The sequence below is a fragment of the Hyperolius riggenbachi genome, chromosome 1 (genome assembly GCF_040937935.1).
Source record: "Hyperolius riggenbachi isolate aHypRig1 chromosome 1, aHypRig1.pri, whole genome shotgun sequence".
NCBI lineage: Eukaryota > Metazoa > Chordata > Amphibia > Anura > Hyperoliidae > Hyperolius > Hyperolius riggenbachi.
Window position 1 is genome coordinate 568,664,973 of NC_090646.1, and position 14,747 is coordinate 568,679,719.

The 14,747-nt window shown below is 42.3% G+C and overlaps 1 protein-coding gene across 1 annotated transcript in view; it reads right to left on the reverse strand.

Annotated features, from left to right (window-relative positions):
- The window catches only part of ADGRV1 (adhesion G protein-coupled receptor V1), a 629,361-nt gene that overhangs the window by 314,981 nt on the left and 299,633 nt on the right, over positions 1 to 14,747 (reverse strand). The window contains exons 66-68 of the mRNA XM_068247792.1: positions 11,115 to 11,263; positions 5,776 to 5,974; positions 4,673 to 4,892 (exon numbers count right to left, since the gene is read on the reverse strand). Of these exons, the coding sequence (XP_068103893.1) occupies positions 4,673 to 4,892; positions 5,776 to 5,974; positions 11,115 to 11,263 (568 nt within the window). The remainder of the gene's footprint in view (positions 1 to 4,672; positions 4,893 to 5,775; positions 5,975 to 11,114; positions 11,264 to 14,747) is intronic.

The following is a 14,747-nucleotide window of genomic DNA, read 5'->3' on the forward strand; positions in this document are numbered from 1 at the left end:
TGGGTAAGAGATTGTATTACCTATCTATTTTATTACATAACTAATGTAACTTAATGACAGTATGTTTGTTTAGGCTGATGTTCCTCTTTAAGGGGCCAGAGCCACACAGTCCTGGATTAGTTAAAGTGTTTTAAACTACTTATAACGGTTTATACAATACTGTAATATTTAACAACAATATGTACCGTATATACTCGCATATAAGCCGACCCGCATATAAGCCGAGGTACCCACTTTTCCCTCAGAAACCAGGAAAAATCGTTTGACTCGCATACAAGCCTCCCCCCCCCCAAATAGAAATAGCCAGATGTGCCCCCAGTATGCGGCAGTCCCCTCCCCATAGCCAAATGTACACTCAGATGTTAGGCAGCCCCCCTCCCCATAGCCAGACGTGCACTCAGGTATTAGGCAGCCCCACTCCCCATAGCCAGACGTGAACTCAGGTGTTTGGCAGTCCTCCCTCCCCATAGCCAAATGTGCACCCAGTAGGAAACCTCCTGCTCCCCCCTCATGTCACATATAGCAACAACTTAGATCTTAGTACCTGGAATGCGGCTGCCAGGGAGAGTTTATCAGCTGTGGAGTGAAGGAGTGAGCTCTGCAGTGGGAATGCGGATAATCTGACGTCCTGGATGATGGAGAGCGGGGTGAACAGTAATGGCAGTGACGTGTCGGGAACCAGCGGTGATGCTGTATACAGGCTGTGCAGTCAGGAGAGGATGCCTGAGCCCGCAGGATCGGAGGTTTTGCAAAGCGGGAGTCGGGACAAGAGCTCCTCCACTTGCAGCGGTGATGCTGTATGCAGGCTGCGCGGTCAGGAGAGGATGCCGGTGCCCGCGCGATCGGATGTTTTGCAAAGCGGGACAAGAGCTCTCCACTTTCAGCCACTTGTGTGTCCTGCTTTCCCTGCACAGTGGCCACAATGTCTTATGGATCGGGGCATCTGGTTCTGGCAGTGACGTGTGACAGAGCCTGCACAATCGCCAGTGTAATGATCGGGGATTCCCTTCTTCCATCCTGTACTCGTGTCTAAAGACGCAACTAGGTAGCGTCATCTGTATGAGACACAGCAAGCACAGGACGGAAGAAGGGAATCCCCGATCATTACACTGGCGATTGTGCAGGCTCTGTCACACGTCACTGCCAGAAACAGATGCCCCGATCCGTAAGACATTGTGGCCACTTCCGTGCAGGTAAAGCAGGACATACAAGTAGCTGAAAGTGGATGAGCTCTTGTCCCGCTTTGAAAAACATCCGATCCTGTGGGCACCGGCATCCTCTCCTGACCGCGCAGCTTGCATACAAGTGGAGGAGCTCCTGTCCAACACGAAAACGGCCATACAAAGTTGGTGACTCGCATATAGGCCGAAAGGGGGACTTTTGAGCACATTTTTTGTGCTCAAAAATTCGGCCTATATGCGAGTATATACGGTAATTAAAAAAAACAGTATTGTATTTTTTCTACATAAAGACAGCTTTGTTTGTACGTCTTAAATGTTGTAACTTTAGTCGTAAGTAGGGGACTGTCTCTCAGGCTGTCTCTCAGGCTTAAACGATGGCCAATTCAGAAATGATTCAGTCTACTATGAAATCATTGCAGGGTTTGACCCACATTTCTGCAATCAGAAGAGTCTACATCGTGAACTACCATCTGGTTTATTTCTGGTACGCATCCTCCTTGTTTTCTTGCAGAATTCTAGGAATTAGCACATAACAATGTGTGACTAGAAGTAGCACCTCTGAGATGATTAGCCAGGACAGATTGAGAGGTGAGAATCTTGCCTATGTGCCTTGCTCAAGGTTTCTTACATTAGTAATACACTCATTAGCAGTAGTGGGACACTTACTATATACACTGTGTACACAACAGCAAATCCTCAGCTGAGCCAATGATAGGATGTGGACACCTCTGAATAGAAATGGTCAATGAGATGCAAATAATTCTAGCTCACATGCAAAGTTAATGCAAATTATATGCAGTTGGGAGCCGAGCCAATCAAATGTATGAGCCGCTGACTTGACTGGCCGAATTCCAAGCTGCATACAGAAAGCATAAAAACGGACCGGCGCTGGTCATTTACAGCAGATATACAGCAGATTCTCTATTGTGGACAGAATATTCACAGAAGAAAGGGAGTAGCCGTCATCACCAATAAATATATTTCCAATACTAGACAGTCTTATGGTGCTCATACATGATACCATTTTTTTCATTTTTTTTAGATTTGATAATTTTGTTTGATTATTCCGATGGAATAAAAAGATTTTTCCAACATGTAAGATCAGATTTTTATCGAAAAAACGGGATAATCGTTTGTTTTTTGTTGATCGAAAAAAAAAAGATTATTTTTGACTTTCATTCGATTCGATTGTTTTGGTTTGAATACATGGGAAAATCAAACATTTGTATTGTATCCTGTATGGGCGCCATAACACAAGCATCAGAAACTCAGCACATTGATAGCGATGCACAGGGCCGGATTTACCATAAGGCACTGTAGGCACGTGCCTACAGGCGCCTGATGATGGAAAGGTGGCTCACTCCCCTCCCCAAGCGCCTCCTTTCCTATGTAGAGTCCTGAGCTGATCGTTAATGAGGTTACTCACCCAGCTATCAGCATAACCAGGTCTCCCTTCAGTCAAGGGTATCTTTATCTAACACTTGGGGGCACCTCTAACTACTTAATACTGAGGATACATCTGGCTACCTAATACTAAGGGACACCTGTAGCTTCCTATGACAGACAAGGGAAGTGAGGGAGAAGTGACAGCTGGGACAGCCAGCACACTTGCAGTGCGGTTCGGTGGGGGTTTGTAGGTTCATGGATGCCGAAGTCTAGGGGGTCAGGACATCTGTGCCTATAGGCTCCTGTGCTGTAAATACAGGTCTGGCGATGCATCATGTTTTACATACTCATATTTACACTTGAGACTTCTGCCTTTTCTTATAGCAAGAGGTCTTATATTAGGCTGCTTCTGCCAGGACTGATCCTGGCAAAGTGCCCCGTCCTGTGTATAGATGTGCGCAAGGAGAACAGGTGACTGCTGACTGCTGCTTGGCTTTCTGTAAGTCTGCACGTATTTCCAGGGACAGTTGGGATTTCAGATAAACAAGAGAAGCAGTGACACACAACTACGTAGATGTAACGAGTCAGAAGCGGCTCTCGTACGACTGCTGAGAGGTGTTAAGTATCCCACTTCCTGAGCGCTGTGTATATTTATAGTATTGCACTATGCTCGGAAGATATTTACTTCCCATCCATGTTCTTGGCACTGTTCACAGCTCACAGCCTTTGCCGACTGTTATATGCAGGGCTGCTTTATAACAATACACTCAGTGCTGTCCCTCCTATTTACAACTGTTTCAGCTAATGAATACAATACATTATGTCCTAATGCTTATTTACACAAACTCGTCTGTGTTCCAGAAAGTACACAATCTAGACTGAGAGCGGAAATGTCTGAATGGAGCAAGGACGTGTCAAACTTACAGATAACACATTCTTTGTTTATACTTGTTTATATTTCATGAAAGCGATCACGTTTTATTGTTCACGTTATCAAAATAATGTTCATGCAGCCCAATCAGGTTGAAGGTGCCCGCTGTTAGACTGATGACGAAGCTGAGCACCGTCATTGAAGCGGGGAGGTGCGCGCATTGGTGCACGCGATGCCCTGCAAAACCCCGCCCCAGGACTTGACGGCTGACACCCTCCCGACGCCGATCGGCGATAGGCGGTCGGGAGGGGGTTAAAGAAACACTATAAGGCTAAGTTCACATTGGTCAGTTGCATAACGCACAGGTTATAAGGACTGTGAACTGCAAAGGAGACTAGGCATGAACTTAATACAAAGCTTGCAGGCAGCGAATTGGAAAAATGTGATCAGTTACAACACAGTACTGTGAACAGCCCCATAGAATAGTATGGACAGTGAGCTGACATGACAAATTTTTCTGCAACGAAACTGACCACTGTGAACAGGGCCTAACACAAAATATGTAACACTTAAAATACTTCTATACAAATATACATAGGATGATCATTGTTTTGTAAATGAACATTCCCTATGTAGTTGACACTACATTAGGTATTTTAATCTGATGACTCTGAACCTCTTACCGACTGGGTTTGGACAGGTGCTCCTCGTTTTGGTGGATTCTCAAAGTTTCCACTATTTGTTTAGAGAAGCACTCCCTGACAAAGATACTGGATGGCCTGACACTATTTCTGACAGTTGGACTGCGCCACTGCTCTAACTATGGGGTTATGCGTATGTATATCCCCCCTCTTTCCATATGGCTTAGTTGTGGTCCATCATCCTATATACTCTGTGTATGTAAGATGGATTACGTATTTGTTATCAAGTATGCTATATATGACCAGTGTCATATCTATCTCTCACTATATACAGTACATATATATATATATATATATAGAGTAACCAAGCAGCTCAGGGTGACCCAAACTACTAGAAATGTATATATATATATATATATATATATATATATATATATATATATATATATATATATATATATATACAGTATATATATCACAACACAACTCATCATCGCCCATCTCAAACCCCATCCTCATAATAAAAAATAAAAAAAAACCTTCATATAAGCAAACACACATGGAACACAACTGACACAGCTGATATCAAATACCTGGGCTTCTCCAGTATGTCCGCCTGTCCTCTCCACAGCTAGAGCAATAGTGATGGTTGCATTAGGGTTTGTAAGAGTTATTTGGCTTTGGTTAAGAAATTTCACAACTCCACTAGGTGAATCACTTTTTGCTACTGTAATGAGCGTCACCAGATGCTTCCCCAGAACAGCTCCTCCACTGGCTGCCACAAGACGTATCTCAAACTGCTCCTCAAATTCACTGTAACAACGAAATTAATTTGCATAGTGACAATTACCAGTGTAAATAACTTTATAAAGTTACATTGTAATATTTTATTTCAGTAACAAAGTTCAGTGTCACTTATTGGTCCTGGATGATTGTCATGGTTTCTTTTGACATTACTATTTTTGCCACCTGGTCTTTCTTGCGCCTCTTTCTTGACCAAGCTTACCAGTCAACTGCTTTAAAACGACCGTCCACCTTCTTACCTGGCCTAAGCTATATCATACTGCAGACTCACAAGTTCCTACCAAATATGGATGGAAATCTTTGGTAACAACTAATACAATACACACTAATGGTGTTCTGCCAACAAACCAGCGCACGCATTAGTACGCCGCCGATGTGTTGGGCACAGGGTGAACTGAATGATGGCTGAATTCCCGACGGCATAAAATACTATTCCCCCTCCGAGTCGTAGTCACTGGGAGGGAAGTAATTTGGGTCCTGCATTAGTGCTATAGTGGTGCCCATTTCTAACACTTGGAACCGAGCCCCAAAACTACCTGATTTTTTTTTGTTCTATGCTGGAGTTATTGAATCCCAGTCTGCCATCTGCTACCTATATCACTTTAACATGTCTACTTTTCCAGGCATTTGACCAAACCCCACTATGTATCACAAGGTTTACATTACACGCGATTGCGATTTTGATGTGAATTTACATGCAATTCCGATTCTGATTTTTGAGGCGATTAAAAAAAAAGAGTCCTGCATGCTGCATTTTTTCAGCGTTTTTTCTTCTTGTGTTGCTAGCATCTAGTGAAAATCACAAATCGGAATCGCAAATCGGAATCAGAAATCGTAATTGTGATTTGCAGTGTATAAGAAGCTGAAGACTTATTTGCCATCCATAAGTTACCTTTCCTCGTCATCAATGATGGAGATGTTAATAAAAGTCTGATTTTGCCCATGCAGAAAGCCTAATGTAGTATTAGAGACTGTATAATCTCTACCAGGGGCTGCAGAAATACCACGAGAGGTAAAGTCAGCGGTGACATATCCATACGTTCCACGTGTCCGTAGTACAGGAATCACTATCTCCCCAACATCTTCTTCCACTGTAAAATAAATATTTTATAGCACACGGAGTTTACAGAGTGATATTATCTTAATGAAGGCACAACTCTTAATTGTCTAATTCATTGAGCATTCCTACTTTCAATAAATAACTCTTAGGACACTGTGTGCAAAATTTACCACTGTGCTTTAATATAGATCTGGGTGATTATATTTCTAGAAGCTCAGGACAAATGGAAATTTTATTGTGGATTAATATTCCCACATGAGGAGATAGATTAGTCCAAAACTTGTACATAAAAGGATCACAGCTTTTATTATTATTATTTATTGAATTTATAAAGCGCCAACATATTACACAGCGCTGAACATTAATTTAGGTTACAGACAATATTTAGGGCTCTTGCACACTGCAAGCGATTCCGATTCAGATTCCGCTTTTTAATCAGTTTTTACATCCGATTCAGATTCCGATTTGCAGTGTGCAGGGAGCAAACTGCAAATCGGAATCTGAATCGGATGTAAAAACTGATTAAAAAGCGGAATCTGAATCGGAATCACTTGCAGTGTGCAAGAGGCCTCAGGGGTGACATACAGCAATATGACAATACAGGAATACAAGAAAACCAGATCACACACCATAGTATGAGTACCAGGTAATGCTTAGTCAGTCACTGGATGGAGCATGGAGATTAGGCAAGTTAGGTTCACTCAGATGCATAGCATGGGTTCACAGTAATGGAGGTACAAGATCAGGTAGGACACAAAAGGAGGAGGACCCTGCCTACAATCTAGACCCTGGCTTACAATCTAGAGGGAGAGGTAGGGACACGAATGGTAGGGGACCAGAGTTCAGCTGTAGGTTTAGAGCACTTGTGAGGGGTAGTAGGCCAGAGTGAAAAGGTGAGTTTTGAGGGCTTTCTTGAAGATGTTGAAGGAGGGGGCTGCCCTAATGGGTGGAGGTAGGGAGTTCCATAGTGTTGGAGCAGCTCTTGAGAAGTCCTGGAGGCGTGCATGGGACTGGGTGATGCGGGGGGCGGTTAGGCGAAGTTCATTGGAAGAGCGGAGTGAGCGGCTAGGTGTGTACCTCTGAGCTTTAAGATTAATAATGCCAAATGTAAGTGACAGCAGCATACGACATCTTTCATTTGCAGGACATTTTACTTTGGGACAATTGTCTTATGTATATGGAAACATATATCTTTTAAACTTTACAGATGCAGCTCAAGAAATGCACAGCATCTATGGATACTAATTTGCAAACGATTATACTGTGCTCCAAGTACAGGGGATCGCAGCAAAAATAGGTCTCACTCCACCTCTCTCAACACTCCACAACGATTTACTGCGCTTTCCAGACCCTGAAATGATTAAAACATGCACATAGTGCAAAGTATTGTCTTAAAAAACTACAATCTGCACCCCGTGCATGCACTCCTGGGGGTAGTGCCTCCACCGTGTATGGGATATCAGTCACTCTCCCAATGTGCTTGCACTCACCAGAAGCGCATCTTGAGTCTTAGCATATCATATATATATAAAGATGTCAGCCAAGGAAGATCTTCATATAAAACCAAATTTTCCATTTATTGCCACTCGTAATACAGGTTGACAGAGGGTACATACGATCCTACCGCAGGTATATGGAGTCGCACGCCACCACACTGTCTCTCCTGCTACCTGCATTACGAGTGGCAATAAATGGAAAATTTGGTTTTACATGAAGATCTTCCTTGGCTGACATCTTTATATACAGTATATGATATGCTAAGACTCAAGATGCGCTTCTGGTGAGTGCAAGCACATTGGGAGAGTGACTGATATCCCATACACGGTGGAGGCACTACCCCCAGGAGTGCATGCACGGGGTGCAGATTGTAGTTTTTTAAGACAATACTTTGCACTATGTGCATGTTTTAATCATTTCAGGGTCTGGAAAGCGCAGTAAATCGTTGTGGATCTATGGATACTCATGATTAACCTGAAGGAGTAAACATTTTTTCCATAAATTACTTTATATAAACATATGGACAAGCACCATCAATTAATAAATAATAATTTTAATAGTATGAGTGGGATGTGCTAATTGGGCAGTCAAGGTAAACATGAGCAACTAAAGAAAAAGTACCCAATTCAAACAGCACCAAACCTCTCAAAAATATTGTTCAAAAATACACAATTTTTTTATATGAGTTTTATCCAATAACCTTTGTTTATTTATTTATTATTTTGCACTGTATTGCACTTTATGCCAGAATCTTATGGATTACTTTCTTGATACGGCTTTTGAAATTATTATCCTGGGGGCATGTTTGACCCATTGACTTATTTATGGATTATCATTATATTTACAAATTTGGGATCAATTGTGAGGATTTGTGTTATTTATATATGTATTTTGTATTACCTACAATTATGTATACCACCGCTTTCACCTTTGGTGAATTTTAATACTGTTTTTAATAACTTGGTTGTTATGTTACCAATAAAGTTTTGTATTTTTGAACAATATTTTTGAGAGGTTTGGTGCTGTTTGTATTGGGTACTTTTTCTTTAGTTGCTCATTTTTTCCATAAATGCGTAGTATTGGGTTTAATAGATAATCCCATTACCTTGTCCTGGAGGGGCTTCTCTTATTTTGAGGGAAGTTCACCGGTTAGCCTCCTTTTAAACAATTTTTAATTATTTTACATCTACAGTGGCATATTTTCTATCAATTATATCCCAACCTTGGTGGGGTGGTCTCTAAAGACTGAATCACGCATGCGCATGACGCTTAGGACAACCGGGGTGATGACGCACCGGGTGCATGTCAGAATCATGCAAGGGCGACTACAGACGAAGTAGCCAGATTCCTGTAGCTGCCAGTGGGACCACGGACCGGACCGAGCGGATGCCGGGTGACCTTGCAGTCTAGCGGGAGGCACGTTGGAATAAGCCCCAGGTAAGTCCAGTTTTCCTTTTTTCGGCACTGCTCAGAGTCCCTTTAAGTGTTGGGAGTGCGACCATTCCAGGTACTGGGGATGCTCATTATGATTCTGCATTTCAATGTAATTGCCACTGCACCAATGGAAGAGAAGATGTGCTCAAATCACTCTTTGGAGTCACAAGTGTACTGTAATCCACTCCATACGATCAGCACCATCTAAAAGGTTCCTTTATTTTAGCTCAATTAAAACATCTTATAAAAATACAAAAACATATCTGGGTCTGTATCAAATGATGATCATTTGATACAGACCCAGATATGTTTTTGTATTTTTATACAATGTTTAATTGAGCTGAAATAAAGGAACCTTTTAGATGGTGCTGATCGTATGGAGTGCATTATGATTTTGCAGAAATAAAATTTCTGCATTTCCAAACATAAATTGGCATTTCCAATCGTAACTCGGAATACAGAAATCAGATTTCTGTGGAAATAGCGCAACTCAGTAATTTCAACCCAATCACAGAACTCGGAACCATTGGACCAATCAGAGAATACAAAGTCAAGTCAGAAGTATTTGGCCAATGTAAAAAAATTCAAAAAATTGACTTAATTTAAAAAAAAAACAGACTCCTCTGAAATCGGTATCGACAGTGGCAGAAATCATAATTTCTGCAGAATTGGAACAGCAGATATCAGTGACGTTTTGAGGAAACCACCTCTTTATCAAGCTCATGCTGATAGTATGTCACATATAAATCATTCGAACACAGGTTTATAGGTACCTAGGAGTATAGGAGTACCTATGAGGAAGCAACCTCTAAGTTCCCCATCAGGTCCGGCAACTCACGGACTATTATGATTGGGCAGAAGGGTAATTGTATATGATTGGCTGCTGCATAATCATGCTTAGTATATAAACCTGTGTTCGAATGATTTATATGTGACATACTTTCAGCATGAGCTTGATAAAGAGGTGGTTTCCTCGAAACGTCGCTGATATCTGCTGAGATGTTTTTACTTCAATAAAAGAGCATTACTGAACTGGATGGTGCCGGCTGCTTCTCTACTTCATGCAGTGTGATCCGGAGTGCTGCTGGATCTTGGCCTGGCACGTCAAACTATTGATAGCTAAGAGGAAGTGCTACACATTATCTTCTACATACTTCATGAGCAGGGAACAAAAAAATGAAAACTGGACATTCAGCAATTCAGAACATCTAAAGAGGAAACTGAGTTACTTGGGTCAGACCTTTAGGGCCCGTTTCCACAAGTGCTAATTTCTTGCAAACGAATCCGGAATTGGAGTTTATTCAAATCAATAGGCTGCATCCAAATTCACACGGCCGAAAAAAAAAACTGTAAGCACTGCTTCAGAATTCCAGACAATGCATATGAATCCCTATAGCCGTGAATGGCATGGCTACAGGGATTGGGATGCATAATCGCACAGAGACAGATGCCTGGCACTCAGGGCCGGTTTTCTCATGAAGCAAGGTGAAACATTTGCATCAGGTGCAGAGATTTCAGGGGCAGCATTTTTGTACTGTGTGTACCTTCCTGAGGAGGAATGGAGTGGCTGAGGGTGAGCAGTTTGTTTGTCACAGACTCACAGCCACCCAGTGTCCTACTGTGTTGAGCTGCAGCATGTTATGTGAGAACATTAAATGAAGCAGAGTAAATTGTTGGGTGCTGTGCGATTATTCCAAATCAGGGTGGATAGGCGCATCCTCACAAGTTTGCCTCAGGCAGCAAAAAGTCCAGAGCCGGCCCTGCTGGCACTAGTGGAAATCCGGCCTTAATGGAGCATCAATACTTGTCCAAGCCCGATTTTCCTCAGACTTGGAGGACACACAGGGTTTCTGCAAGCTGACAGTGGTAATGGAGAGGAAAGACATCTTAGAATACAGCCTTACCATCTCATTCTGTACTGTTACTTCATGTATACTTTAAAACACAATTCTGAACACAACAGAGACAAGAGAAAAAAACTAAACAAACTGTAATTTCTGCTTTCAGAAGGATGTATGCATCTTCCACAATTATAGAATAGATGTATTTCAGTTAAAAGAACATGGTATTATTCCAATTGTTTGCTCTCTCAGAAGAAGCATTTGAATATGGTGCATAAGCCTCGTACAGTACAAAAGGCAGCCATGCTTTGATATGTTACCTAAGCAGTCTGATCAATTCTGAGAACTGAAGATAATAGCAAAGTATTGCCTTTACAGTACATAAAACAAATGAATTACCTTGGATAGCAGTAAACTGTGGATCAAACTCAATGACACCTTCTGCATTATCATTTATGAGAATAATGATTCGCACCATTGAATTGTTTCCTATTACGGGGGGCTGATCTATCTGTAGACCATTTTCTCTAATTGCGTGATCATAGCTCCTGCACAAAACACAAGTATTAATGTACATGTTCCACTGACATGAGGCAGTGGAAAAGAAACATGGTTAGCATTTCCAATATTATGTGTCCCCAGCCTCCCCGGGGATTGAAGGCAGTGGTCATAGTGTACTGTAACCGAGACTACACAACAGTGTTATGTTTAGCTGGCATATGGAGACAGCTCCTTTCTTACATAACATTACACTGCTACATAACCAGGGATTGCAAAAGTATACACAATATATTGTACACTGTAAAAGTAGCGTATACATAACAGAGGATTGCAAAATTATACACAGTATATTGTACACTGTAAAAGTAGCGTATACATAACCGAGGATTGCAAAATTATATACAGTATAAAGTACACTGTAAAAGTGTCATTTAATATACAGGGAGTGCAGAATTATTAGGCAAGTTGTATTTTTGAGGAATAATTTAATTATGGAACAACAACCTTGTTCTCAATGAACCCTAAAAATTAATATCAAAGCTGAATATTTTTGAAAGTAGTTTTTAGTTTGTTTTTAGTTTTAGCTATTTTAGGGGGACATCTGTGTGTGCAGGTGACTATTACTGTGCATAATTATTAGGCAACTTAACAAAAAACAAATATTTACCTATTTCAATTATTTATTTTTACCAGTGAAACCAATATACCATCTCAATATTCACAAATATACATTCGTCTTCCAGAAACTGGCAGTAGGACTGGGAGTTGAGCTTGACTCCATCCTCAACCCGAAAAGGCCCCACAAGCTCATCTTTGATGATACCAGCCCAAACCAGTACTCCACCTCTACCTTGCTGGCGTCTGAGTCTGACTGGAGCTCTCTGTCCTTTACCAATCCAGCCACGGGCCCATCCATCTGGCCCATCAAGACTCACTCTCATTTCATCAGCCTATAAAACCTTAGAAAAATCAGTCTTGAGATATTTCTTGGCCCAGTCTTGACGTTTCAGCTTGTGTGTCTTGTTCAGTGGTGGTCGTCTTTCAGCCTTTCTTACCTTGGCCATGTCTCTGAGTATTGCACACCTTGTACTTTTGGGCACTCCAGTGATGTTGCAGCTCTGAAATATGGCCAAACTGGTGGCAAGTGGCATCTTGGCAGCTGCACACTTGACTTTTCTCAGTTCCTGGGCAGTTATTTTGCGCCTTGGTTTTTCCACACGCTTCTTGCGACCCTGTTGACTATTTTGAATGAAACGCTTGATTGTTTGATGAAGCTTTGCAATTTTAAGAGTGCTGCATCCCTCTGCAAGATATCTCACTATTTTTGACTTTTCTGAGCCTGTCAAGTTCTTCTTTTGACCCATTTTGCCAAAGGAAAGGAAGTTGCCTAATAATTATGCACACCTGATATAGGGTGTTGATGTCATTAGACCACACCCCTTCTCATTACAGAGATGCACATCATCTAATATGCTTAATTGGTAGTAGGCTTTCGAGTCTATACAGCTTGGAGTAAGACAACATGCATAAAGAGGATGATGTGGTCAAAATACTCATTTGCCTAATAATTCTGCACTCCCTGTATGTGGATAGGAATGAAATATATTTTATCATTTATATTTTGCATTATATAAAATATACTAAACATACATACAACTAGTGAGCAGAGCCGGGACAAGGTCCTCCAGCACCCAAGGCTGAGACACCAAAGTGCGCCTCCCATCCCTCCCACCCACAGCCGTCCCATACTGTTTGCTATTAGACTGAAGGTGCGTACACACATGCGACTATAGTCGTTTGAAACAATCGTTCCCCGATCATTTCAAACGATGATCGTTTAAAAAAAAGCAGCCAACGACCAATAAGTCTAACAACGGAAGATTAAAAACGGACGATCTAGCTTGGCGGATTTTCTCCAACGACGATCGTTTGCAAAAGTAGTACATCGTTGGAAACAGTCGTTCGTACTAGGCTTGACATGCGCATTTCGCTATTTCTCCATGGAACTTTTCATTTTGATGCGCAAGCGCTATAGTTGCTTTACGGGATGTAACGTTCGTTCTAACGATCAGATCGTTACAAACATTTGAAAGCTAACTTTACTTAGGTCGTTCTTTCCTCAATTAAAAGATCGTTCGTCGTTCACAACGAACGATCGTTGTCGCATTTGTGTACGTAGCTTAAGAGGTGCCCCAGGGCCCCCAACACCTTAATCTCTGGTTATCTGACTTGCAGCCACTGCCATGTATCCTCTTTTCTTATTTCTCTCTGCTTCAAACACAACAGGGGAAGAATGATAAATGAGTTGTATGCCCCCTCCTACACTGCACCCTGAGGCTGGAGCCTCTCTCGCCTCTGCCTCAGCCCGACCCTGCTAGTGAGTATTGTACACCTCGTTTACAGCAATGGACACATTTTTTTTGCTATCTGTACAGCTCATTAAAATAGTGTTTTATATCTCCTGAAAAGTGATTAAATGAAATCCAGCTACGTGTACCTGCATGAGGATGATGTGTGACCAAAACAAAGCAAGTGTGAAAAGATAATCTGGCACTCCAAGCACAATGGTGATTGCTATAGGCAATTGTGTATTGACCTTGCAACAAAATATAAGGGTACCATCATTTTTGTCCATGTCACTTGTGGTAGTATTGGAGATATTGAATTGAAAGCAAACCTGAAGCAAAAATAAACTTATGATATACTGAATTGCATGTGTAGTACAGCTAAGAAATAGAACATTAGCAGCAAATAAGAGTCTTATATTGTTTACAGTAAAGGCAGAGTTAAGGAGAACCCGTGGTGGGCAGATGGGGGGCAGATGGGACACAGAAGCATGTCCTCTGCCTCATGAAATGCCTCTGTGTCCCCACACCGCCGCCCTCAGAGAGCCCCCCCCCCCACTGCCGTGCGATAACTCCCCCAAGACTAGCGACAATATTTGTCGATATTCTGAGGTAAACACAGGGATAGGGGTTCCCTGATCAAAATGCCCCCGCCAGGGGCATTCCTGCAGGGTTTCTAGAGCTGCCATTGGGCAGCCCTCTCTCCCTGGCCACGCCTCCTGCCACTCCCCAGCCTCCCTGCACACTGTGAATGAGAGAGTGAATCTCTCATCCCAGTGTCATGACCCAGAGGTCACAAAAGTGAAAGTGGGCAATTGCGGCCCACAGGAGCGGCGGTTTTGGAGGCAACCTGATCCACTCAGCTCCCTGGATCAGGTGGCCTAGTTTTTTTTTTTTTATTTCATGAGCCCACCTCGGGCTCTCTTTAAAGAATACCAGATGTGAAAAATATAGGAGAAAAGGTGGGAGCTGGCATGTATGGTGAGCCATCCTGAGGCCCACAGCTTCCCTCCCATTTTCCTTTCTGCCTCTCTAATGTGTCTAATTGCCCTATGGCACCCTCTTCCGTGTCGCTGAAGTTGGGCATCACTGCACCTGCGCTGTCCCGGCTGTGCCACCGCGGCCAGGAGCACTCTGCGCATGCGTGTGATGTAATCATGATGTCACACACATGAGCAGAGAGATC